Source organism: Sarcophilus harrisii, chromosome 3 (assembly GCF_902635505.1).
Source record: "Sarcophilus harrisii chromosome 3, mSarHar1.11, whole genome shotgun sequence".
Classification (NCBI taxonomy): Eukaryota; Metazoa; Chordata; class Mammalia; order Dasyuromorphia; family Dasyuridae; genus Sarcophilus; species Sarcophilus harrisii.
In genome coordinates, this window is record NC_045428.1 from 452,879,510 (window position 1) to 452,905,539 (window position 26,030).

General features: G+C 42.3%; 1 protein-coding gene across 2 annotated transcripts in view; it reads left to right on the forward strand.

Annotated features, from left to right (window-relative positions):
• The first annotated feature begins 1,888 nt into the window (after nt 1–1,888).
• SNX19 (sorting nexin 19) overlaps nt 1,889–26,030 on the forward strand; it is a 57,851-nt gene continuing 33,709 nt past the window's right edge. Inside the window, exons 1-9 of one of the 2 annotated variants that reach the window (XM_031960885.1) lie at nt 1,889–4,353; nt 7,211–7,349; nt 8,537–8,637; nt 8,749–8,868; nt 11,856–11,986; nt 13,304–13,400; nt 13,935–14,124; nt 19,315–19,444; nt 21,807–21,867. In XM_031960885.1, the coding sequence (XP_031816745.1) occupies nt 2,710–4,353; nt 7,211–7,349; nt 8,537–8,637; nt 8,749–8,868; nt 11,856–11,986; nt 13,304–13,400; nt 13,935–14,124; nt 19,315–19,444; nt 21,807–21,852 (2,598 nt within the window). In that variant the 5' untranslated portion in view covers nt 1,889–2,709 and the 3' untranslated portion in view covers nt 21,853–21,867. Of the gene's footprint in view, nt 4,354–7,210; nt 7,350–8,536; nt 8,638–8,748; nt 8,869–11,855; nt 11,987–13,303; nt 13,401–13,934; nt 14,125–19,314; nt 19,445–21,806; nt 21,868–26,030 lie in introns of those variants that run through there. The other variant, XM_031960884.1, reaches the window with a different exon arrangement.

Here is a 26,030-nt window from a genome sequence, read left to right on the forward strand (position 1 = left end):
TTGCACAGGAGAAGAAAACATAAGTTTGAGGAGTTTTCTTACACAAATGAAATTGCAACCAGACAAATTCAGGGGATTTTCTTAATCTGATTTTTTTTTTTTAAATGAACAGGCAATTAGGATTAAGTGACTTGCCAGATTTGAACTCAACTTCAGAGCTGGTGCTCTATCCACTGGACTGTCTACCTGCCCCCAGACCAGTTTTTTTTTTTTTTTTTTATTTAATCTTTAGTACCAATCATCTCTCTGAACCTCTTTTCATTAAAATTTTTTTTTTTCCAAATGGAGATGTGCCTTCTCTCCTTTTCACTTCCCATAAGGAAAGCAAAAATAAAATCACTCATGCAAACATATATAGTTAAAACTTATTTTGCAGTATTTTTTGCAGTATTCATGTCGTATGACTATAGATATACTGATATAAATAGATCTAAATATGTGTATATATGTGTGTGTGTATACACATATATACATATGTAAAAAGATGGACCTATAGATATCTTTCTAGCCTAGCAAGAGACAGAGAGAGAGACAGAGACAGAAACAGAGAGTGAGACAGAGACACAGAGAGAGAGAGAGAAAGGGAGAGAAGAGGGAGAGACAAAGAGAGACAGAGAGACACAGAGAGTGAGAGAGACAGAGACAGAGACACAGAGAGAAAGGGACAGAGAGACAGAGACAGAGAGAAAGAGAGACAGAGACAGAGAGACAGGGGGAGGGAGGGAGAAGAGAGAGAGACAAAGAGAGACACAGAGACAGAGAAACAGAGACAGAGACAGAGGGAGGGAGGGAGAAAGGGAAGGAGAGAGGGAAGGAGGGAGGGAGGAGGGAGAAAGGGAAGGAGAGAGGGAAGGAGGGAGGGAGGGAGAAAGGAAGGGATAGAGGGAAGGAGGGAGGAAGGGAAGAGGGACAAAGAGAGACAGAGAGAGAGAGAGACAGACAGACAGACAGAGACAGAGGGAGGGAAGGAGAAAGGGAAGGAGAGAGGGAAGGAGGGAGGGAGAGAAAAGGGACAAAGAGAGACAGACAGAGAGAGAGAGAGAGAGATAGACAGAGACAGAGGGAGGGAGGGAGAAAGGGAGGGAGAGAAGGAGAGAGAGGGAGGGAGGGAGGAAGAGAGTGAGTGCCTGGGCAAGTCACTTCACCTTGTTTGTCTTAATCTACTTGAGGAGAAAATGGCAAATCACTCCAACATCCTTATAAAGAAAAACCTCACAATATTGGCATGATATTATCCACAAGGTCACAAAGATTTGGAAACAAATGAAAAGACTACATGTGGAACTTCAGTGTTTGTTGTTTTTTTGTTTGGATTTTTTTTTTCTGCATTTCTCCAATTATATGTTATTTAGAATATTTTTCATTCCTGTTCTTATACTTTTTGTCCACTTATCAATTAAAGAATGAGTCTGATTCTGTTTTCTCATCTATAAAATAACTACTGCCTCAGACTGATTGAAGAGCAGCTCTTGATCTGCATTGGTAGAGACTTCCCTCCCTGGGACTTCCCTGCTTCACTAAAATCACAGGACTCCTGGCAAAAAAAAAAAGAACTAATAATATTTGCACAATCTACCTTGCAGTGCTGTTGGGAGAAAGGCTTTATGTAAATCTAAAACACCATCAAATATTGACGATTATTACTGTAAATAGTAGGCACTTTAATAATGTTGTTTGATCTGTTGAAAGAATTAAGTAATCACAAGCACTTGTCAAGGGCCTAGACTTTAGTGCCAGATACTGTGTTGGGTTCTGGGAATTCAAAGGCAAAAAAAAGTTAAAAATAAATGAAATTGTCCTTGCTATTTGAGGGAAGCTCCTGTGAGGGAAGCATAAATGCAGGGTGCTTTGGTAAGTCACTTTCTCTTTCAAGGCCTTCTTGTTTGAAGTGGCTGAAATAAGCAGGTTTGAGGAGGGGGTCTCTGCGGTTACTTCCTGCCTGACAGATCCGTGACCCCCTGAGCCGCAGGAGGAGCCTGGGAAGAGCCGGGTGGGCCGGGAGTGCCCCCCAGGGCCGGGCTGGGAGCCCCCCCCAGGGCCGGGCCGGGAGCCCCCCACCCCCAGGGCCTGACGGTTCCGAGTTTCCTGCCCCCTCTGGCAGCTCCTGCTCCTGGCCCAGCCCGGGGCGTGTCCATGGGAGGGCTTTAACACTAGATGGCACTGGAAAGCCTGCGGCCGCTCTGCTCTGCTCTGCTCTCTGCTGTCTGCTGGCGTACCTTCCTCTCCCAGCCTGCACCTCTCGCTCCCAGCTGATGCTGCCCAGGAAGCCGGGCCGGAGCGAGCTGCCTGGGAGCCAGATGTTTCTGGGAGAGAGAGGCGGGACCCAGGGCCCTGACTGCTGAGTAGGCGGCCCCTCTCTCCTGAGGGGCCCTGCCGGGGTCCGAGCCGCCCTGATCAGCAGAGCCCTGCAGCTGAGGAGGGATGGCCGGCCCCCTGCCCTGCTCCCCGCCTCCCCCGCTGGCAGGCCCTCCTGGAAATGGAAGGGGCAGAGGCTCTGCCTGCTGACTCTTGCTGCCGGGGGCTCCTCTGAGAGGTTCCTGGGGAATGGTTTCAGCAGGAAGGTGAGGTTGCGGGCCAGCCCCCGGCCTCCTCCCCTGGCTCCTGCTGAGGCCCCCTCAGCCCTGACTGCTGCCTGGGGACGGCTCCGGGCCCATGAGCCCCCGGGAGGCTTTGGGGAGCTAGCCAGGGCCGCAGGGCCGCTGTGGGAAGATGCCTTCCCCCCAGGGGCCTGAGCCGAGCCCGGACCCCCTGCTGGGGGGCCGGAAGCTGATGGCCCTGGGGGCCGTGCTGGGCTGGCTGCTGCTGGTGCACCTGCTGGTCAACGTGTGGCTGCTGTGCCTGCTCTGGGCGCTGCTGATGGTGCTGGGGGGCTGGGTGGGCTCGCAGGCCGTGGCCGGGGTCACCGGGCGGCTGCACCTGGAGCGCTTCGTCTCCCTGCCCAGCTGCCCCGCCAGCCCCGAGGCCGAGAAGCAGCTGGAGCAGGAGATCGACCACACCATCCAGAAGATCGTCCGGGACTTCGTGTCCTCCTGGTACTGCACGGTGAGCCGCGAGCCGGCCTTTGAGGAGGAGGTGAGGGCAGCCATGGCGGGCATGGCCCGGGAGCTCAGGAGGAGGATGGCCCTGGTGGACAGGCGGGCCCTGACCCAAAGGGTTCTGGCCCTCTGCGGCTGCCACCTGCAGAGCTACCTGAAGGCCAGGGAGGCCGCGGGTGCCCGGGCCGCGCCGGCTCAGCTGTGGGAGGCTTACTGCGGGGCCGCTGCCTGCCACCCTGCCCTGCTGAGCCCCGGCGCAGAGCTGGCCTACGCCCGGGGCATCGTGGACCTGGTGCTGCAGGGGCTGGCGCCCAAGCCCCATCTGGAGACCAGGACCGGGCGCTACGTGGTGGTGGAGCTCATCACGTGCAACGTGCTCCTGCCACTGATCAGCAAGATGTCCGACCCCGACTGGATCCACCTTGCCTTGGTTGGCATCTTCTCCAAGGCCAAAGCAGGGACCTGCGAAGAGCCCGAGCCAGCCCGCCGGGCAAAGCCGCCCAGCCAGCCGCCGGTGCCCAGGTCCTTGCCGCTGACCGTGCCAGCAGAGAGGCTGCCTGAGGCGAGGAGCCCGTCCCCGGGGGCAGGCCTGGCCCTTCCCCACGGCAGGGGGCCCGAGGGGCCGGGGGGCCGCTCCCCCGAGGTGGAGGAAGGCCAGGAGGCGCTGGAGGGGGACCTGAACGTGGAGGCCGAGGGCAGGAAGCCGGGAAACAGCGCGCCCCACTTTCTGCAGCCCGACACCCGGGGGCCCCTGTTCCTGTGCGAGGACTCGGAACTGGACTCGCCCCTTTCTGACCTGGGCAGGGACCCGGACTCCATCATGCTCATGACTCCCAGCGACTTCCTCACCGACAGGCTTCAGGATGCCCTGACTGCCCTGGAGAGCGGCCCAGAGGCCCTGGAGCCCGAGGAAGGCGCCGAGCCCGAGGAGGGCCCAGGGCCAGACCCAGGCCTGCTGGCCTCCATGCTCAAGCCCTGCCCCGAAATCCAGATCAACGCGGCCGAGAAAGAAGAGGAGCAGGAAGAGCTCGCCTCCCTGGCAGCGCTGCTGGAAGGGCCCCAGCGGGCCCCTCTCCCTCGGCCCTCCTGTCTGGAGAAGGACCTGACCAACGGCGTTAGCCCCCTGGACCCCAGCCTGCCCCCGGGCTTGCTCTCATCCTCCCCGACTGGCCCCCTGAGCTCGGCCACGTTCAGCTTCGAGCCCCTCAGCAGCCCCGAAGGCCCAGTTGTCATCCAAAACCTGCGCATCACGGGAACCATCACCGCCCGGGAGCACAGTGGGACCAGCTTCCATCCCTATACGCTCTACACAGTGAAGGTAATGGGGTCAGGGGCCGTGGGTGTGCCTACTCACCATGAACTCTGAGGGAAGATAGTCTTACCTGGTGAAATCTGAAAGATTTAGAAATGTGGAAGGTGTGAAAGTCAACTTTTGGTCCAGGCAAGTCTCCAACACACCTCATGTAATTGCTCTGGTAGATTTTCATATTGACCTAAGAAACAGGATTAGGAAGGCAAGTCTGCTGCCCCACCCACCAGCAAATTTGTACAGCACATTGCCAAGGAGAAATTTTAAATTAGTTATTCTTTTAAATTATATGTTCTCCTACTCTATTTGTATAATCAAGATTTGACTATAATTACCACTTAATGCTATTTTATTTTTTCCAGTTACACGTCAAGATAGTTTTCAACATCAATTTTTCTTCTTTTTTTATTAAAGCTTTTTATTTTCAAAATATATGCTACAAATAATGTTTCAGTATTAATCCTTGCAAAACTTTGTGTTCCAAATCCCCCCTTTCCCTACTCTCTACCCCAGATAGTGAATAATCCAATATATAAACATTAAGATTTTGAGTTTCAGATTTTTCTCCCTCCTTTCCTTCCTCTCCCCTGCACAAGACAACAAGCAATGATCCAATATAGGCTGTATATCTACAATCATGTTAAACATATTTCCATATTAGTTAAGTTGTCAAAGAAAAATTCTAACAAAAGGGGAGAACCATAAGAAAGAAAAAACAAACAAAAAAAAATAGTGAAAATAGTATGTTTTGATCTACATTCAGTCTCCATAGTTCTTTCTTTGAAGGTAGATAGCATCTTGCATCACAAGTCTTTTGGAATTGCCTTGTATCACTTACTGAAAAAAAGCTGCCTATCAAAGTTGATCATTGCACAATGTTGCCGTTACTGTGTACAATGCTTTCCTGGTTCTGCTCACTTTATTCAGCATTAGTTCATCCAAAATTGGCTATAATTACAAAACAGCATTACAGTCAGCTGTGGAAATCACTTTGAGAAGGAAGAAATAATTGTAATTTTACACAAATGAGATGCTTCTTATTTTGGTCACACTCTATAGTATGAATTTAAAAAGTGGGTCCACATTCATTACATTTGTGATGTCTAAATACAAATTTTCTTAACTTAGTGAAAATGGGTATCTGCTTAAAATAGAGTCTACAAGCCAATGCAATAATTATATAGTGATATCTTCAGATCCCATGGGTTGAAATATCATGCCTCTTAATTGATTCCCAGTTTTACGCATCCAGCTTTCACCTCTCTCCCAAGTAGTGCTGTATTAGTCAGCATTTATTAAGCTTTAACTTTATGCCAGATTTTGTGCTAAGAATTAGAAATATAAAGAAAGGCAAAAACACAGTCTTTGCTCTCAAGAAGCTTACTTTCTAATTAGAGAGATAACATGCAAATGACATAAAAAGAAAATGCTGGTAGGGTTGGAAAACTAGAAGAAAAGGAACAGCTGCTTGTGGAAAGCAGGATTTGAACTATGTCTTCAAGGAAGTCAGGAGGCAAAGGTGAGGAAGAAAGCATTTTAGACAAAGAATAGCCAGTGGAAAAAACCTTGAGTTGGGAGATGGAGTTGTTTGGGGCCAATATCCCTGCATCTTGGAGCTGAAATTGGACAGGAATATATCATCACCAACTGCATGCTGGATGTTTCCAATTAGGAGTCCCATAAGCAGTTCAAAGTCAATATATTTAAAATAAAACTCATTATTTTTTCTCCTAAAATGACATTCCACATAATTTTTTTCTGTTTCAATTGAGGACATCCACACTCTTTCAGTCACTAAGGTTCAAAACCTTAGTCACTTTGACTCTACTCTCCCTCAATCCTATATTAAGTCATGGATTCTATATCCACATCTTTCAATCTCTCCCCTCCCAAAGCCATTGTTTTAATTCATTTTTTTCCATCTTCACCTCTGCCTAAGTTACTAAAATTGCCTCCTAAACAATCTCATTCCAGGTTCTTCCCTCTCCAATCCAACCTTTACAAAGCTGTTAAAATAATCTTCTTAAATTACAGGTTGAACCATGTTATTTCCTGCTCAAAAAACTTCAGTGTCTCCCTGTTACTTTAAGGAAAAAATACAAAGTTCCCTCCCCCTTAAAAAACATCCCAGCCTGGCTCTAGACTATCTTTTCAGACAGTTCCTATTCTTCCTCACGAACTTTGTGTTATAACCAAAGTGACCAGTTTGCTGTTCCCTGCACACAATGTTCCATCCCTAACCTCAGTATCTTTTTATAAGAAATTCCCATGGTTAGAATATTCCATCTCAACTTCTAAAAATGTTACCTTTCTTCAAAGCTCAACACCTGGACTACCTCTCACACAAGGCCTTCCTTGATTTTTCCAGTTATTAGTGTTCTTTCTTTCCCTAAAATTGCTATTTATTCACATATCTGCATACATGTTATCTCCCCCAATTGACTGTAAGTTCTTTGGAGGCCAAAACTTTTGTTTCTGTCTCTGTATTCCTAGTGCCCAGTGAATATGAAAGAGAAGAATTCATGAGATAATAGGTTCAAGTTCTGGCACATCACTTGATCTCTCAGTATTCTAGGCAACATTCTTTAGAACCTAAGTTGCAGAGATGCTGATATGCATTGATAGAGCAAATGTCCTTCATCAGGAAATTCTCTTTACTAAAAATAATCAGAAATCTACTCCTTTTCCCTTTCTCCAGGGTCTCACACATAGTGAATCCTTATTAAGGGCTTGTCAAATTAAATTTAATTAAAGGGTGGCAACTTTTTGCCACCCCACCCACAATTCCATTTCCTTGTATCCAAAAACTAAAGTAAATGTTTAAGAATGCCCATTTCATTAATTCAACTCATTCACTTATTCACAGTATGAGACAGCCCTTGACAGTGAGAACAGCAGCGGCCTTCAGCAGGTGGCTTACCACACTGTGAACCGTCGCTACCGGGAGTTTCTGAATCTGCAGACCAGACTGGAGGAGAAACCAGACCTACGGAAGTTCATCAAAAGTCAGGAGCTTCATCCTCCACATTTCCCACCCTCATATTTCTTATAATCCACCACAATGTCCTAGATCCCATCACTGATGGTTAGAGGGCCTGTGGTTTGCCTGGCCAAAGGTGTTCATATTCCGTTTCCCAGAGTCCCTGAGGGGGCTTCAGGAGATTTTGGGGGGGGGGGGGGAGGAGAGGTCTATCTCAATTTTCACTAATTTGGAAACTAATCTGTATATTATCCAAGTACCATTGTTTTTTGGGGGGCATTTTGTTTTGCTGTCTGGCCATGGGTAAATTATTTAGCCTCTAATTTCCTTGTCTATAAATGCAATACCTACCTCAAGGGGTTGTACCAAAGCTCAAATGAGATAACATCTCTGAAGCACTCAGTAAACAAAAAAGGAATCCATTAGCACCATGATGCTATGAAAAGTATGCTAGATTTGTGGTAGGAAGCTGGAATCTTGACTCTGATCTTTACTCTCCACCCATGTGATCTTGGACAAGTCACTTATACTTGGATTAAGTTTCCTTATCTGTAAAAAGAACAGGATGATCTCCAAGGTCCTTTCTGTCCTAAATCCATAATTCTGGATAGTTACATAAATACTCTGAGCAACTTTCTAAGACAAGGATTCTTCTTGTGGGGCTGTGATTTTTTTAATTAATCTTTTTTTGACTATGTTAGTATAATTGGCTTTCTTTTAATTCTTTATATTTTATTTTATGCATTTAAAAACATTATTTTGAGAAAGTTGACAGTTCCCAGACCGTCAAAGGCAATTCATGACTCAAAAAGGGGAAAGAATCCCTGTTCTAAGATAATAAGTAGCAGATCCACATTGAAAGAGGAAGTTCTAAACTCTAGAAGTGCCTTTTACCAATGAGATCAGTCCCCAATCTCCGAGGACCGAGATAAAACAGCACTTAAATGAGTTTTAGATTTGTCTCTAAATTTCAGTTATGTATGATTATCTTTAACCATAAATACCAGAGGTAAGCTCTGGGCTATGTTCAGTATTGTATCTAAATTTTCTTACTCCTCTCTACCGTGTGCATAAATGTCCCAGGGGAGAAATACTCTGTTTTCTTCTGAGAGTGTGGCAATATATATGTATATAACATTTATGAACAAAGGGAGCTTTTAATAAATATTTGTTTTAACAAATATACAACACAAATTATTATTGTTTTCTTAGATGTGAAGGGTCCCAAGAAGCTCTTTCCTGATCTTCCATTTGGAAACATGGACAGTGACAGGGTGGAAGCCCGTAAGAGTCTTCTGGAGTCATTCCTGAAGGTTGGTAACTTTTTGCCATTGACCCCAAAAGCAAGCAATTCACAAATGTTGTCCCAAGATGGGTAATGATGACAGAGAGAGTCTAAGCCCTGTGTTCTCCTGCTTTTGCAGCAACTGTGTGCCATCCCTGAGATTGCCAACAGTGAAGAAGTACAAGAGTTCCTGGCTCTCAACACAGATGCTCGAATAGCTTTTGTCAAGAAACCTTTCATGGTCTCAAGAATAGACAAGGTACTAGCAGGACAAATGTGCCCACTCTCAGTCTGAGTCTGTCAATATAGAACCTGAAAAATAGTGGTCAAGAGAAGAGTGAAGAGAATGGAGTCCTCATTACTATGGTGGAATAGATAGAGTAATGGGCTTGGATTCAGGAAGACCTGCATTCAAATCCTCCCTTAACATCTCTGTGCCTCAGTTTCCTCATCTGTAAATTAAGGGAGGTGATCATGGTGGCCACTCCTCTTCTGGGTCTAGAACTATGATCCTAAGATTTTGGCTGTATCACTCACTTATTAATGAGTCCCAGGACTCATTCTTCAAAGGATCCCAGCATTCTAGATTGAGACTAGAAGAGATCTCAGGTGTCTAACGTGTGGCCCACAATATTTCTGAGTGCTACCTGAATTAGATTAAAATGTAATTGGGAAATATCTAACAAAATGAATAAAAATGCAATAAAACATAAATAATATTAATATACGGATGGCAGCTGGCCCTCAAGTCAGGAGGATCTGAGTTCAAATATGGCCTCAGACACTTACTAGCTGGGTGACTGTGGACCAGGTCATTTAATCCCATTTGCCTCAATTCTTTTTATCCTGTTTGCTGGAGAAGGAAATGGCAAAATACTCCAGTATCTTTGCCCAAAAAAAACCCTTCAAATGAGGTCACAAATAGCTGGACACAATCAAACAATAACAATATTAATACGTACTTTTCTAAATGACTATGTGGCCCATAAGATTCTATGTATGGTTTAGTGGCCCCTGTTTCTTTCTGAGTTTGACAGCACTCATGTTTGTCCAGTCCCCTCATTCCAGAGGTAAGGAAACAGAAAGTCACAGAGGATCAGATATTCATTCAAGGTCACACAGGTGCTAAATGGCAGTCATGATTCAAACAAGAACTTCTGATTTCAAATCTAGCACACTGTTCATTGAACCAAGCGTGGGGACCCTAATTCTTTTCCCTTTGCAAAGAGATTATGAGCTGGAATGGGGTGGTACATTCAGGGAAAATCTATGATTTGAGGTAAAAACCTGCCTTTGACACTTACCTATGGGTCAAATTGTTAATCTTACTTTGCCTCATCTATAAAATGGGGAGAATTGATCAAGAAGGCTTCTGAGATCTTTTATGATTCTGGATCTGTGATCCCACAATCCATTATCAAAGTGTTTTTTTTTGCCTTATACAAAGAACCACGCTCTCAAATTCCAGGAGCCTTCTCTGTGGCCAGGGGAATTTTAATCATTAACTTGCTCAATGGAAAAGCAAACTGTTTCATAGATGCCTGATTGTGCAAATTGTGGTTCTGTTTCACTTTGAGATTATTTACTCTTATTTGGAGACATATTCATCTCAGCTTTCTTTTGCAGACTATTTCCCATATTTGCCAGTCATTTCTTCTGGCCACATACTTTTTTTTTTTTTTCCCCGAGGCAATTGGGGTTAAGTGACTTGCCCAGGGTCACCCAGCTAGGACATGTTAAGTGTCTGAGACCAGATTTGAACTCAGGTCCTCCTGACTTCAGGGCTGCTGCTCTATCCACTGAGCCACCTAGCTGCCTCATGCTTTGTAAACTTTAAAGTAATATATATGTAGACATATATAATATTATACATATATATGTGTGTGTGTATATATCACAGTGGGTAAGTAATAATGAATGAAAATGGAGGAAGGTGACTGCTCAAGAAAGCTTTCTCATGAATAATAAGAATAATAACTTCTTCTTAGTTATATTATAGGTTAGGTATATATTTATATACCTAAATATATTTATTTATAAAATATTTATATATTATATATAATTACATAATATGGATATTTTATACATACATGAATATGTACATGTACACATCTATATCTGTATCTAGATATCTATAGATATCTTTATTTCTAACTATATCTCTTTATCTCTATCCATCTATATAATAACACATACACACACATATATATGCATATGGAGTTGGATGGTTCAGTGGATAGAGTTTTGGGAGCATCAGAAACTTACTATCTGTATAAATCACTTAACCCTTTTTGCCTCACTTTCCTCATCTCTGGAACAAACCTGGGAAGGAAATCATAAACCACACCAATATCTTTGCCAAGAAAACCCAAATAGGATCATGAAAAGTCAGGCATAATTGAAACAACTGAATAACAACAAAATATCATTAATAACAAGAGTGATAATTGATATGTAACTAATGTATATTTATATCTATATCATTAATAGAGTAATAACTGATGTATTTCTATATCATTTCACATAAAAATATTATTTAAACTGATACATATGTTTAGCTATATCAGTTCATATGTCACATATATATCAGTTTATGTATATAAATCAATTTATATAAATATATACTCCCCAGTTTTGTACTCCCCAGTTTTCAAGGCTTGTCCACAGTTTGACTTTTCAAAAGCACAGAGCTCTAACCTAGATGCTCTCTTTCTATTTGTGTTAAGCTTTAGTGTCATGGAATGGTTGTGCCATCAAATGCTTCTCTCTATGTATCATCAGCAATTGTAAAATAACAATCCTCTGTGTGGCAAGTATTTTGTTAGACCTAGGTATACAAAAACAAAGATGGAACAATCTGTCCTGAGGAGTTTATAGAGCACAGATTAACATGGGATTCCAAAGGGCTCTCCCAATCCAGAGAGATTAAAAACCTGTTATAAAGAGAAAGCAATAGCATGTATGAGGGAAATAGAATGAGTTATAAACGTGCCGGACACCTATCTCCATGTTATAGTTGAGAAAGCTGAGCCTAGAGTCACTAGTGTTTGTCTGAGGGCCTCCTGCTCTCAGGGCCCCTCTGCATCACCTAGTTGCCTCTCTATACACAACAGATTCAGGGAATTGTTGGGAAGCGGAGAAGCCCCGAGTCCTGGGGAGATGTGGGGAGGGGACACTGTTACAGCTGGGTTTGCAGGGGACTGGGGATTCTTAGAACCTGCTAACCTGGGCTCCTTCCTCCTACAGATGGTAGTGAGTGCCATTGTAGATACCTTAAAGACTGCGTTTCCTCGCTCCGAACCCCAGAGCCCTACAGAAGATCTGAGTGAAGCAGAGACTGACGGCAAGCCGCAAACTGAGGGCAAGAAGACCAATAAGTAAGACCTCTCTTCTTTCTTGGAACTCTTAGATTACCTCCTCGATCCTAACTCGGAGCATCCTGCCCCTCAAAGCCAAGGAAGGAGGAAAACTCCTTCTTTACACATCAGTCTGTGTAAGGTTAATCCCCAGACTCCTAAGTGACATCAGTGGATCATCAACTGGGCTCAAAGCGTGCTTGGGTGGGCAACACTGCTTAAAATATGTTACTGCCACAGGCAATGTGAAACCCATGGTAGTTTAGGATTCTTGGCAGGATCTAAAGATTTTCCTCTGTCCCCTATTCTTCCTAAGAGAGTAAAATGATTTTCTGGCTTTTAAAATTAAAGCCTTAGCTAAAACCCACCCTTATTTATTATCTCTCCTGTAAATCTTTAACAAGCTAGATAGCACTGTGAATAGAGTGTCAGGAAGTCAGAAAGATGGCCTGAGACATTTACTAGCTGTGTGACCTTGAGCATGGCGCTTAACCCTATTTGCCTCTGTTTTTTCATTTGTAAAATGAGCCAGAAAAGGTATTTGCAAATCACTCCACTATCTTTACCAAGAAAATCTCAAATGGGGGTCACAAAGCATCAGAAACAATTAAACAACAACAGCAAATCTTAAGAGGACCACATATTGTAACAAACTTGGTTAGAAAACCAAAATAAATGGCTACAGAGCCTGTTTTAATTCTTGGGTTTCAGACTAAGGACAATTTGTCTTACCAGCCCGAAAGTTGTCAGGCATTGCTCTAAAAGTATTTGAAGTCAACATCAGCAGAAACACGGGAGCTTCTTCCTTCCCAGGGCTTTTGTTTCAGAGACCATTCAAGGGCTTCTTTTAATATATTCATTCATTAATTTAATGTACACCTTTGTTATCGTAAAGAGATCAATGTCCCTACCTTATCATTGCCCACACCCATATTTTATGGGCCTGAGTAATACCTGGAACAATGAGTATTCCATGTTGCGCAGGATACCAGCTTCCTCGCTAGTTGACTATGGAACAGATGCTCTGAGCCAAGGAGAATGATACCATTTCAGAAATGGAACCAGCAGACTAGGACAGTTGTTTTCATATTGTTATCCTGTGTCACCTGTCCAATATCAAATACCACTGTCAAATTCAAAGGCATGGGGAAAACCACAGCTCGGTCCAAATGCTACTTTTAGTCCTAGAATCACCTTTTCAGAATCTTAGTATGTAGTGCCTGGTTAGGTGGGAGCAGTAGAGAAATGCTGAAATCCTGCTCTGTTGGGATCTGTGAATATATCAGATGATTGTTGGGGACCAAGATTCATATCAGGCCCTGTTTTGTATCCTTACAGGTCTAGACTAAGATTCCCATCTAGCAAAATTGCTCCTGTATTAAATGTGGCTGAATCACATGAGAAGGTCTTGTATTGCCTCCGGGAAAGTAATGTGGTAAGAAAAGAATTCTCAGGGATCTTCAAAGATCAATAGCCATTATGTTTAATCATAGTACTACTAAGTGATTGGATAATTCCTAAAGGACAAATATCTGAAGCTGACCACATATAATATCAAAATATATTGTCTTGATAAAATTTGTGTTTCTGAATATTTAGAGTATTTCTTTGTCTTCTGCTACTCCAATTTGACTATTTGGCTTTTATAAGAGGCATAGGCTCATGATAGAAGGGAAGAAGGGGATAAATAAAGAGGGAAACCTATCCTAGGAAATGATGTCTCATTTAATTAATATTTACTGAATATAGTGAATTTTTTATTGATTAAATGAGACATCATTTCAGTTGCAACTTAACTTGTAAATAGAAGCTTTTCTGTGCAGGATGAAAGCAAACTATTATCGAGGTAGCTTTGACTTCCAATAAAGGTGAACACGAGGGAAGAGATTGGTCTAGCAGCATTTGATCTTTAGCTTTTCTCTTGCCACTGTGATCCTCCCTATCCACCCATGTCATTTGCTTTCTCTAGGAGTCAGACATCCTGTCAATCTCTGGGATGGAGTCGTTCATTGAAAAGCAGAGTAAGTTCTTGGAAATACAAGCAGAAGAAGCCTTTGAAAAAGATTTGGAGCAGACCCCCAAAGAATGTACAGATGACAGTAGTGAGGGCCCCTCAGATAATGCTGCTTCATCTCAAGATGAGAGCAACAGTGACCAAGGTAAGTGACCATGTCCCTGCTTTAACAAGAAGTGGGAGTCCAAATCCTCTCTTCATTTGTGGATTACTGGAGTTGGACTTTATGGTGTCGAGAATGTCTGAAGCTCAGAGGAGACTCTGTGCTCACACACTTGGAGTGAGAAGCAACTTAGAGGTTATCTGTGCTATCACAGTATAGTCCCTGAGTCTCACATTTTCCTTGGGGTGAAGAGAGTGCTGACATTTACCATGAGGCCTCATGGTGCAGAGAAAAGAGCTCTGGATCTGGAGTTAGAGAATTTTCTTTCTAGTTCCTCCTTCTGTGTGAAATCAGGCTATTTACTTAGTCTCTCTAAGAGTCAGGTTCCTCATCTTAAAATGGAAGGGTTAGATTCAATGACCTCTAATGTCCTTGTGACTTGCCTCTGCTACATGTTAGCTGTATGGCCGTGGGGAAGGCGGCTAACTTCTCAAGTCCCTCTCTCCACTCCCCAAAACTCTGAGTCTAGAAGTGTTAAATGAATTCTTAATGTTCAGAAACTTTTTCCTACAGAGATGAAATCATAAGCCCAGACCAAAGCAAATAAACTATGATAAAAAAAAAAACTAAAATTTTATTGGACCCTTACAAATATCCCTACTCTCTCTAATCCTATAACTCCTTTAAGGAGTTATATCAAACAGTGATATCAAACTCAAGTAGAAACAGATCCTTTAAGGTCATGTATAACTTAGAAAACCACATATCTATCCTTTAAAGATAGATAAGTCTTAGTGTGTGTGTATATACATACATACATATATGTGTATGTATATATATATATATATAAATATATATTTAGTGTATATATATATATATATATATATATTTACTGTGTATGTATATAAATATTAAAAAAAATACACACACCTAATATAGAGGAAACTAGATGGCTCAGCGGATAAAGTGCCTAGAGGAGGACTTATCTTCCTGAGCTCAAATCCAGCCTCAGACGTGTAATAGCTATGGGATCCTGGGCAAGTCCCTTAACCCTGTTTGCTTAGACTTTCACAGTTCACCTATACCACCAGGAGAATGGAGTATATATATAACTGTAACAGACCAAAAGAGAATCTCAGTCTCAGGATATTTGAGCGTATCACATGAACTTTGTAGAGTACCTTCAGAGAGGTGTGCTGCTCTTTGTTTTGGTCTTTTTGGGGAAACAACTGGGGATGAGGGACTTTCCAGGGTCCACACAGCCAGGGAGTCCTAAGTTTCTGAGGTCACACTTGAACTTGGGTCCTCCTGACTCCAGCATCAGTGCTCTGTCCGTTGCACCTGAAGGGGTACTCTTCTTAATGGGAAACAATAGTATACTCTTCCTAGTTTAGAAAGGGTTGGGGTGGAGATGGGACTCTAAATTTTGAGGCTTCCGTTTTCCTATAGGGAAAATGGTTCTGTAACTTCTGCACCTTCCTACCTTACTGGGTAACAATTACAGCAGGGAGATGAAATGTTTACTAATAAAGTGCCATTGAAAGAGAAAAGACTTTCAGCCTAATAGGGGATGTAATAATGAGTTCTTCCCACAAATACTGGCCTGTAACCATGGGTCATTAGTTTCTTACATTAATATTTTGTGGGGGAGCCTGTCACTGGGCACATCAAATGAAATATTTTTTTTTTAAAAAAGGCACTTAGCACACTACGTGGCAAACAGTAGGTGCTGCATAAATGCTTATTTCCTGCCAACCCCTTCTATGACTTGATAGAACTAAAAGTCTAGGAGGAAAGGGAAGTGGGATTCCCACTTTTCTTTATAATGTACCTTCTTCCTTGCCCTTTTTGGTTCCACTGAGCAGTAAGCTGTTTGGGCCACAAGGTGGCAGCTCCAGACATGAGCTTTAAAAGCTGCTAGATTGGATTATGCTATAAAAGTATGAATGGGGCTCAGAAAGCATCCCCTTCTTCCCTTCTGTCATGAGCCTATGCCTCTTATAAAAGCCAGATAGTCAAGTTGGAGTAGCAGAAGACAAAGAAATACTCTAAATTTGCCTCTCTTGAAGCATTAACGTCCTGTCCCAGAAAAATGACAAGATGCCAGTATCTAATTATTCCCCACCCTTTCTTGGAATCCAGCCCCAAACCAAGAAGTCTGGACCCCGCAGGTTGGGGCAGGTAAATCCAGGTTTAAGTGGCTAATGAACAGCGGAGGAAACACTAGATGGGAGTGGTACGGGAAAATTCCAATTCCACTTCTGCTCCTGCCTACCTTTGTGCCCTGAGAATCATTCCACCTTTCTGGGCTCCGACTTCCTCATTTGAAAAATGAGAATGCCCAAATTTATGTGTTCTGGCACTCGAGTGCCCAAATAGGCCAGATTAATATAATTTGAAAATTATGTAACAAAATGCAAAAAAAAAAAATTACATTTTAAAGCTGAGTTAATATGCAGTCCACCAAGATATTTCTGTATGAAGTTGTGGTTGCTGCCGTTGTTTAGTTGTGTTAGGGCTGTCCAACTCTTCGTGACCTCATTTAGGGTTTTCTTGGCAAAGATACTGCAATGGTTTGCCATTTCCCTTCCCAGCTCATTTTACAAATGAGGAAACTGAGGCAAGAAGGGTTGTGACTTGTTCAGGGTCACATCTGAGGCTGAATTTAAATTCACATCTTCCTCACTTTAAGCCCAGCACTTTCTCCATTGTGCCACCCAGATGCCCATGTATGGGGTATTTCCTCCATTTCTATTTGAGTTGGATATCTTAGATGGCTTCTGAGATCCCTTCTGGCTATAGGTGTATGATCCTGTGATCCTTTCCACATCTAGAATTCTACAATTTTAGTTCTAGTTATGTCCAGCCAATTGTGGAACCCTCTGTAGGCCAGGAAACTCTGCAGGGGTCCTCAAACTTTTTAAACAGGGGACCAGTTCACTGTCCCTCAGGGTGTGGGAGGGCTGGACTATAGTAAAAACAAAAACTTTATTTTGTGGGCCTTTAAATAAAGAAACTTCATAGCCCTGGGTGAGGGGGATAAACATCCTCAGCTGCTGCATCTGACCTGTGGGCTGTAGTTTGAGGACCCCTGTTCTAGGGAAATCAGGCCAGTTCTGGGACCAGCCCATAAGGATAAGACTTCACTGAGACATGAATATGGAAGTCTAGTCCAAGGGGGATACCCTGCACTCTTCCTAGAGTATATCCAAAGTTCTAGCAACTCCAAGTTTCTTGCCAGTCTAATTGGAGAGGATTTGAGGCTCTTCTGAACATCTCAGGAGAACAGTCATGTATATAGGCTCCTAACACTTTTGTTCAAGGAGCCTACTTACTTTTAACCATGCAAAACTGTCCTCCCATGACATTGGAAGGAACCATAATTATGACATAATTATAATTTCTGTTTTACTGAAATAAAAAAATAGTAGAAGGTATTAGAATTCCTAATTATAGATGGTATCTTAAAATCCTGAATCCCAAGCTTGTGGGTCTATGGACTGGAGTCCTTAAGATATCCCTACTCTCTTTAATCCTATAACTCCTTTAAGGATAGATAAGTCTTAGTGTGTGTTCTATGATATTCTTAAAGCAATTCTTGCTAGTCAGGTCTTCTTCTAGAGACCCAGTGGAAAAGCATAATGGAAAGGGCAGCTAGAGTCTGAGGGCCTGGGATCATGTCCTGTCTCTTCCATCTCCTAACTATGATTTTATGCAAGTGGATTAAATACCCAGTTCCAGTTCCTTCTATAAAATGAGGTAGTTGGACTGGATTTAGAGCTTTTAGAGCTAAGATCTTCTGACATTCCATGAGACTGGGTTGGGGCGAGTAGAATGGTAGATAAAGGATTTCACTGGCCACACTCAAGTTGTAGCCGTTCTATATCAAAGAAATACCTTCTTAATGATCAGAGCTATCTAAAAATAAAATGGGGTTTCTTAGCAGGGGTGAGCTTCCTGACACTGGTAGTCTTCAACTAGAGGCAGGATGACCCCTTGGGAATGCTACCATATGGAATTCATGTTTTCAGATTCAAGTCTGAGATTTTTTTTTGATTCTGAGACATAATAATTCTTTTCTCTTCAGAGCTGTCTGAGCAGATGGAATGTATATATGGAATGTGTATTATGTGTATTAAAAATACATAATAATAGCTAGTGTGTATATATGTATATATTTATAAATACATATATACACACATTATAGACAAATATATATATTACATATAATAGATAATGTAATATGTATTATATTATTGCCTATTATTAAATATAATATGTGAAATGTATAAAAAATATATATATACATATATATATATATATAGTTTAAAACACTACATATTTAAAATAATGGAGAATTACATAACAAAATAATTAAAATACAACAAAACATAGATAACATTACATTTTAAAACTGAGTTAATGATTAAAACACTGGCCCTGCAATCAGAAGGACCCGAGTTCAAATCTAGCCTCAGATACTTACTAGCTATGTGACTTTGGGCAAGTCACTTAACTCAGATTGCCTCAAAAAAAACTGAGTCAATACACAACCCAAAGATATCTTGATATATGAAACTGTTTAGTCATTTCTGTTCTTTGCAACTTTGTGAGAGAGTGTGTGTGTGAGAGAGAAAGGGGGAAGAGAGGGAAGGGGAGAAAGGAAAAAAGGGAGGGAAGGAGAGACAGAAGACAGAGAAGAAGAGACAAACAGAGAGAAACAAAGACAAAGACAGAGAGAGAGAGAGAGAAATAGAAAGAGAGAAAAAATACAGAGATACAGAGAGACACAGAGAGCTTTAAGGATTGCAAAATACTTTACAAATATTACCTCAGTTTTTCCTCATGATAGCCTTAGGAAATGGGTCTTCATTTTAATATAGGAGGAAACTGAGGCAGAGAGAAGTTAAGTGACTTGTCTAGCATCACTAAGTTTGAAGTATCTGAGGTGACTGAACTCTGGTCTTTTTAACTAACTTCAAGTCCAGTGCTCTATCTACTACCCTACCTAGCCACCTCTATGTACCAAGTAAAACAGAACACATAAAGCTTCTCACACCCATTTTGTACATGCTAGTCACTAAGGATTTGCTAGCTTACTTTAACGGAATTTTGTAGCTATGGCGGGATTTATTTGACAATGGAGGAGATTTATGTTTCTGCTTTGTTTAATGAACTTCCTGAACATAAGGTCTGCTCTGTGAGTTACTCCTGGCCCTTTCCTGTCTGCAGAATCAGAGACAGAGTTAGCTGACACAGCCCTGGATCTCCTTCTCTTGCTGATGATGGAACAGTGGAGATGGCTATGTACTGAGAACATGCAGAAAGCCCTTCATCTTCTCTTTGGGACCCTGATACAGAGGTAAGGCCATGGGATTCCTCCTGACTTTTGGAGACCCTCCCAAAGGTCCCACTAATCTGACAGCTAATCTCTGTTAGAGACAGAGGCTAACTCTGGAGACCCTCTGCTGAATTCTGGGCTTTAGAAAGTTCAGGACAGTCTAGGAACCATTGAGACAAGAAAGGATCAGTAGTCCTGACATCACTGTAGAGCCTCTCTAAGGACCATTACTACATGAAAAATCTCATAATGTCATGGAAGGAGTCCAGGGTGGGCATCAGTATGTCTGAGCTTCATTCCTGTCTAAGATACTTACTACTGGTGCAATCTTGGGAAAGTTCTTTTTAAAATCAGTTTCCTCCTCTAGCAAATGAGAATAACAGTACAAGCCCAAACTAGGACATCAGGTTTTTATAAGGCTTAATTAAAAAGACATATAAAATGCTATAGAAATATGAATGTTAATCATTTTTATCATAATTATTCATATAAATAATAACAACAATTGTAATAAAAGATTGGTCACTTAATTCCCCAATACACTGCATTTATTGGGTACTAAGCAAAAAGGAATAAAGGCATTCTTCTCCCATAAGCTGAAACAGCCAAGCATATCTCAATATTCTTTCCCCTCCCCCCCACTTTATTTATTTATTTATATTAATACATATTGCTTTATGAATCATGTTGGAAGAGAAAAATCAGATCCAAAGGGGAAAATATGAGAGAGATTTTTAAAAAAAAACAGGAAAAAATTGAACATAGTATGTGTTGATTTACATTCACTCTCCATAGTTCTTTTTCTGGATGCAGATGGCATTTTCTTTCAATCCCAAAGTCTATTGGGATTGCCTTGGATCACTGAACCACTGAGGAGACCAAGTCTTTCATAGTTGATCATTGCACAATCTTGCTGTTACTATGTACGATAATGTATTCCTGATTCTGCTTGTTTTGCTCAGCATCAGTTCATGTAAATCTTTCCAGGCCTTTCTAAAATCAGCTTGTTCATCATCTTTTATAGAACAATAATATTCCACAACTTGTTCAGCCATTCCTCAGTTGATGGACATCTACTCATTTTTCAATTCTTTGATACCCCAAAGAGAGGCTACAAACAGTTTTGTACATGTGGGTCCTTTTCCCTCCTTTATGATTTCCTTGGGATACAAACCAGTAATGGCACTTCTGGGTCAGGTTTATAGCCCTTTGGACATAGTTCCAAATTGCCCTTCAGAATCATTAAATCATTTCACAACTCCACCAACAATGCATTAGTGTCCCATTTTTCCTATATCCCCTCCAACATTTATCATTATATTTTCCTTCAATAAATATATTCTTAATAAGAAACCTAATAATTCATCCCCCCAAATCTAAACATATTCAAAATAATACATAGAGAGAATAGAACAAAAATATGGTACTGATCAATGTCCTACATGAAAAAAGCCATCCTCCAAAAAAAATTGTAATTTTTTCCATAGAAATTTTTTTTAAATTTCTGTAAAGCAAGTTTTTTTCCTGTTAATAGCCCATTTAAAAAAAAAAATGAAGAAGCATGTTCCCACTAAGAAAAAAACATTTCCAATAGCTTAAATCAACAACTTTTGATGAGGGTTTTGGTCAGCTTTCTGGCACTTTCAGAGTCACATACAAGCCTGTGCTTTGTACTTTGAAGCCCTTAAGGGCAGCATTCTCCTTTTGCTAATATATGCTTGCAGCCAGCACTTCTTGGTCATTTCCCATCCTCAGTCATCATTATTTCTCTTATGTTGCAGGAGGTTCTTCTTCTTATTCCACACCCCGCCTTCCTTTTCCATGTGTGTAACTAGAAAATCTTTCATTCTAAATAGCTTTCACAAAGATAAAGACTCAGAGTGGTGGATTTCAAAGAATTCTCCATAGTGTGTGTTTGTGTGTGTGTGTGTACTTAGTATGGAGGAAGGATTTGCCAAGACCAGTAGTGAAGGAAAGGGCGGTTAGATTTGCATCTTGGGACTTTATGATCACAGCATCCCTCCAGCCTCTCAGAACTGGGTCAAGAGCTCCTCACAAAGGTAGGAAAGGCTAACATAGAATCCTTCCAGCAGGCTGCCTTCTGAGGAGCCAGAGCCAAGCCGTGCCATACTGAAGCAAAGGAAGCTGGGACGTGTGGTCTGGGGAAAGATGTTCCCTCAACCCTAGATAGACATGTGGCTTCTCATTCTGTGATTCTGTGGTTTGGCCTCCTCTTCCCATGTTCTGATCTCTGTCTTCTCAAGGGATGGTCTGGCAGAGAGTGAGCAGAAGCAGCAGCCTGTTCTGATCCCAAAATAAGAAGGGGCCAAATCCTGACTTCATTGCAGAACATGTGTTTGACATTGAAGTCAGATGGCATCAGGTGGCTGGTGGAAAACTCTGGTCTGTCAGAAGACCACCGGTTTTGAGACTGACAAACTCTGTGTGTGTGTGTGTGTGTGTGTGTGTGTGTAAACACACACATACATATATGTATGTATATATGTATGTGTGTGTTGTGTATGTATGTATATCTCATTTGATCCTCATAGCTTGGGAATTAGATGCTTAAGATGAAAAAACTGAAGCAGAGAGGTTCAGCAACTTGTTCAAGGTCATACCATTAGTATCTGAAGCAGAATATGAAATTAGACTCATAAACCCCACTTACTATCTACTGTGCCATCTCATTGCTTTTTTAAAAAAATGTATTTTATTTTTAATTTATGGAATAAAACAAGCTCTTCTTTGCCACTTCCATTCATAAATCTGATGTCTAAGACAAAGGAAAGGAAATATTATCTTTCTTATACATGTCAGATTATCAAATCTTTGAAAATAATTATCATGTTTCTTCTATTTTTTTCTCATTTTTCCATACTGAGCATCCCCATTTGTGCTAGCTGATTCTAATATGGTATGGTCTCAAACAAATCCATCTATACCTTTAACCAAATAACTGGTAAAAATGCTAAAAAGAATAGGGCCAAGAACAGATTTTTCTGGAGTCCTCTCCTAAAAATCTCCCTCCTGGTTGACAATGAACTATTCATGATTATTATTTAGACCTAGTCATTCAATGAAATCCAAAATATACAATTATTATACTCTTGAAAACTTCATCTAAGAGATGATAGACTGTTAAATGCTTTGCTAAAATCTAAATAAACCATCTCTATAGCATCTTCTACGTCTATCAGTTTAGTAGCCCCAACAACAAAAATAACCCAATGAGGTTAGTCTAGCATGATTTATTCATAATGAGACCATTCTGGCCCTGTGTGATCATCTCTTCCCTTACAAACAATTCCTTTGATAATATATTCTACAATTTTCCAAAACTCCAAGCCTAGTTCACCAGAGTATAATTTGCAGACTCTATGTTCTTCTTTTTCTTGAAAATTGGGACAGTTGCCCTTCCGTGGTGCTTTGATGCTTTTCCTATTTTCCATGATCTTTCGGAGATTGTTGATATTGACTCAGCAATCACATCTGCCAGTCCTTTCTGTTCCTTTGGTCAAATGTTAGCCACATGCTCCTTTTTACTTCTCCAGAACTTCAAAGGAATGATCATTTCATCAGTCTGGGTATTCCCATAACTGATACAAATTGCAGCTTCCTCCATGCCTTAGTTGACTGTCTTCATGAATTTCTCTGACCAAAAATAATGGCCAACCCAATGGCCAGTCTTCTTAGGATGGTCCTACCTAAGCTATACATCTCTTAATAGGCTTAAATAGTCTTAAAAAATAGGCTCATAGTTCATGCATTTAAGCCTTTCTAGGTTGGTATGGCCTGTGAGTACCTAACATAATCTTTGGGATTCTAGGATCACCTCCATGCTCTGCAAGAGAAGACACCAGAATAGTTGACTTAAATGAACTTTAAGGTCCTTTCCAACTCTGAATCTTTCATCTTTAGAACCATGTAAAAGAGTAAGGGTGAATTCAGAAGAGAATGGTAGGCCGGTATGGAAAGTACAGAAAGGATAATTTCCATGAATTGTCCGAAACTCCATTCACCATGTCATTGTAAGAAGGACTGAGATCTTAGGATATAATGAAAGGTTATAGTCCTTTTGAATTCTTTCCTAATCATCAGACTCCATTTGGGGTATCGTGTTCAGCTCCAGTAGCTATATTTTGGAAAATAACTTGATAAGTTAAAGCTAAATACCTACAGAAAGGGAGTCAGGTTGGTAAAGGGACTCAAGGTCCCACCATATGTAATAATAGCATTTTAGAATTATTCATAGACATTTAACCTCATACTTTATCAACCCCATGAAGTTATTCTATAAGTAACAGCTTATGGAGGAGAAACTGAGGCTGATCACACAGTGTCAGAGCTTAGATCCAACCACAGGCACTCCTGATCTCCACACTAGCACTCCATTCACAATCCTACCCTGCTCCTCATGTGAGAATTATTAAAGAGAAATAGGGATGTTTATTCTGAAGAAGAGAAAACTAGAGGAGAGAGATGGATCATGATAGCTTTCTTCATGTATTTTAAGGACTGTCACATGGAAAAGGGGTAAGGCTGAATGGGTGGAAGTTTCAGAGAGACCGATTTAGGTATGATGAAAGGAAAAACCTCCTCCCAATTAGAGCTCTCCAAAAATGGGATGAGTTGCCTCAGGAGATGAGAAGATCCTCCCCGCTTTACGTGAAGCCTTCAAACTGGCTCCCTTAGTCAGAGATGGCATGGAGGAGAATCTCAGGCAAGTTAAGTGTTGAACCAGGTAACCCAAGATTCCTTGCAATGTGTAACAGATTTCTTCTGAGGTCTCAGTAAGCCATAAACCCCGAAGGGTTTGAGTCTGTTCCAGATAAAGAGAAGAGCACTTTGAGTGGGGAATTAAAAGAAAAACCGTCAAGGTCTGGGTAATGTTTTGGATAGATCTTTAGAGATGAGAGACCCAGAGATGAGGATGAAGACAAGGGAGCTACAATCTGTGAAGCTTCCAAGTGGGGCTGCCTCATCTTAGAAGGGGCAGGTTTGTTGGAAGAGAACAGAAGTCATACATACATACATACACACATTCCCCTTTCCCATCAAACCTGGGAGGTTTGTGCCTTTTGTATTTAAAAAATCACTAGCTGCCTTTGTCCCAACCAAGAAGAAAGAAACCTGGAACTTTGAGCTCTTTCTGAAGCCTTAGCCATCACGACCACTCCCTTACTGCCTCCCTGCTCTCCCAGGCCCCATGCCCTTCCTAAGAGCATCAGTTCTGTGCAATGTTGAGCTCGCTGAGAGTCTGTGTACCCCAGGACAGCCGCCTAGCCCACCAAGGGCAGTGTGGGTCTCTCTACCCTGAGCCTAGGGTAGAGATCTACATCTTGGGGTCTGGGTCAGCTGGGGTTCTGCAGAACTAAACCAGCCCCAAAGTCTGCCGCCACCACACCCTTCTCTCCCTCTCTGGACCATCGTGACTCGTCTCTGGGGTGACACTGCCCTGCCTCTTCGGTCGCCCCTTTCTCCTCCTTCCTCATACTTTACTGCTTTTCAAGCTTCAGGTCTGGTTAAATTCCCTCCCCCCCAAAAAAGGCTTCTTCCTACGGTCCCCATCTCCTTTCACTTTCTCTGACCCGTTCTGCTTGAAAGATCTATACACACAGCTGCCTTGGGCACGGAGACCGCTGCCAAATAGTAACTTCTTTCCCTGTTCTACAAGGGGAAAAATAAAAGGCAGAGTAAACGCAACCCCATGACCCCTCCTTCCAGACGGAGCTTGGAATGGCTCTGAGCTGAGAGCCAAGCTCTATAAATCTCCCTTGATTGTTGATGGTGCAGAGAGGGGGGCCAGAGCTGAAGAAGGAAAGCTCGATGCCCGAAAAAGGTATTGTTAAGTAAAAGGGCGACTTTGCACACGTGCGCGCATGACCTCCTATGTCAGCTTCTGTGCTGGGAACATCCAATTATGTAACAGGCAGCATTCCTTCCTTGGAGCCAGAGATGGGAGCGTGAAAGGGGAGAAGGGGCGGCAGATCTAAGCCAGGGAGCTTGCCAGCTCGGGCAGGCTCTCTGGTGTCTGAGAGCAGCCTGGGCCAGAGCTGGGGAGAAGTGTCCCCACCTGAAATGGAACCCAAGTTGGGGGGCCTGGCCAAAGGGACAGCGACAGAACAGGGTGGGCTGAGAGGAAGAGAAAACTTTCTGGCTCTTGGGATGCAGTGCAAGGGGTGTATGGTCAGGAAACAGAAAGTCGGTGGGAGGTTATTATGGGTCCTGATGTAGGGAATAAAGGAATGAGAAGTAGTTGGACTGAGTCCTTTTCTAGACTTCCAGGGCTATGCAATGATACAAATATGGGCCAGGCCGAGAGAATACATGTGAGCCATGTCTCTTGGCTCTGCCCTGCCCACGGCCCCAAGGATGCCATCAGTCCCTGTGTCAAAAGGGCAGCGGACACATTCCTCAAGTCTGCATCAGGGTTTCTTAGAAAAAGGGAACGGGGGGAGCAGTCAGAGGGGGAGATGATGGAAGCAAGGAAGCGCTAGCGTTTATGGACAGAAGGGAGTGGAGGAAAAACAGGGACACATCCAGGAGGAGAGCAGATAGGGGAGAAGGAGACAGGCTTAGAGGAGCCAGTCAGACCTCAAAGCTA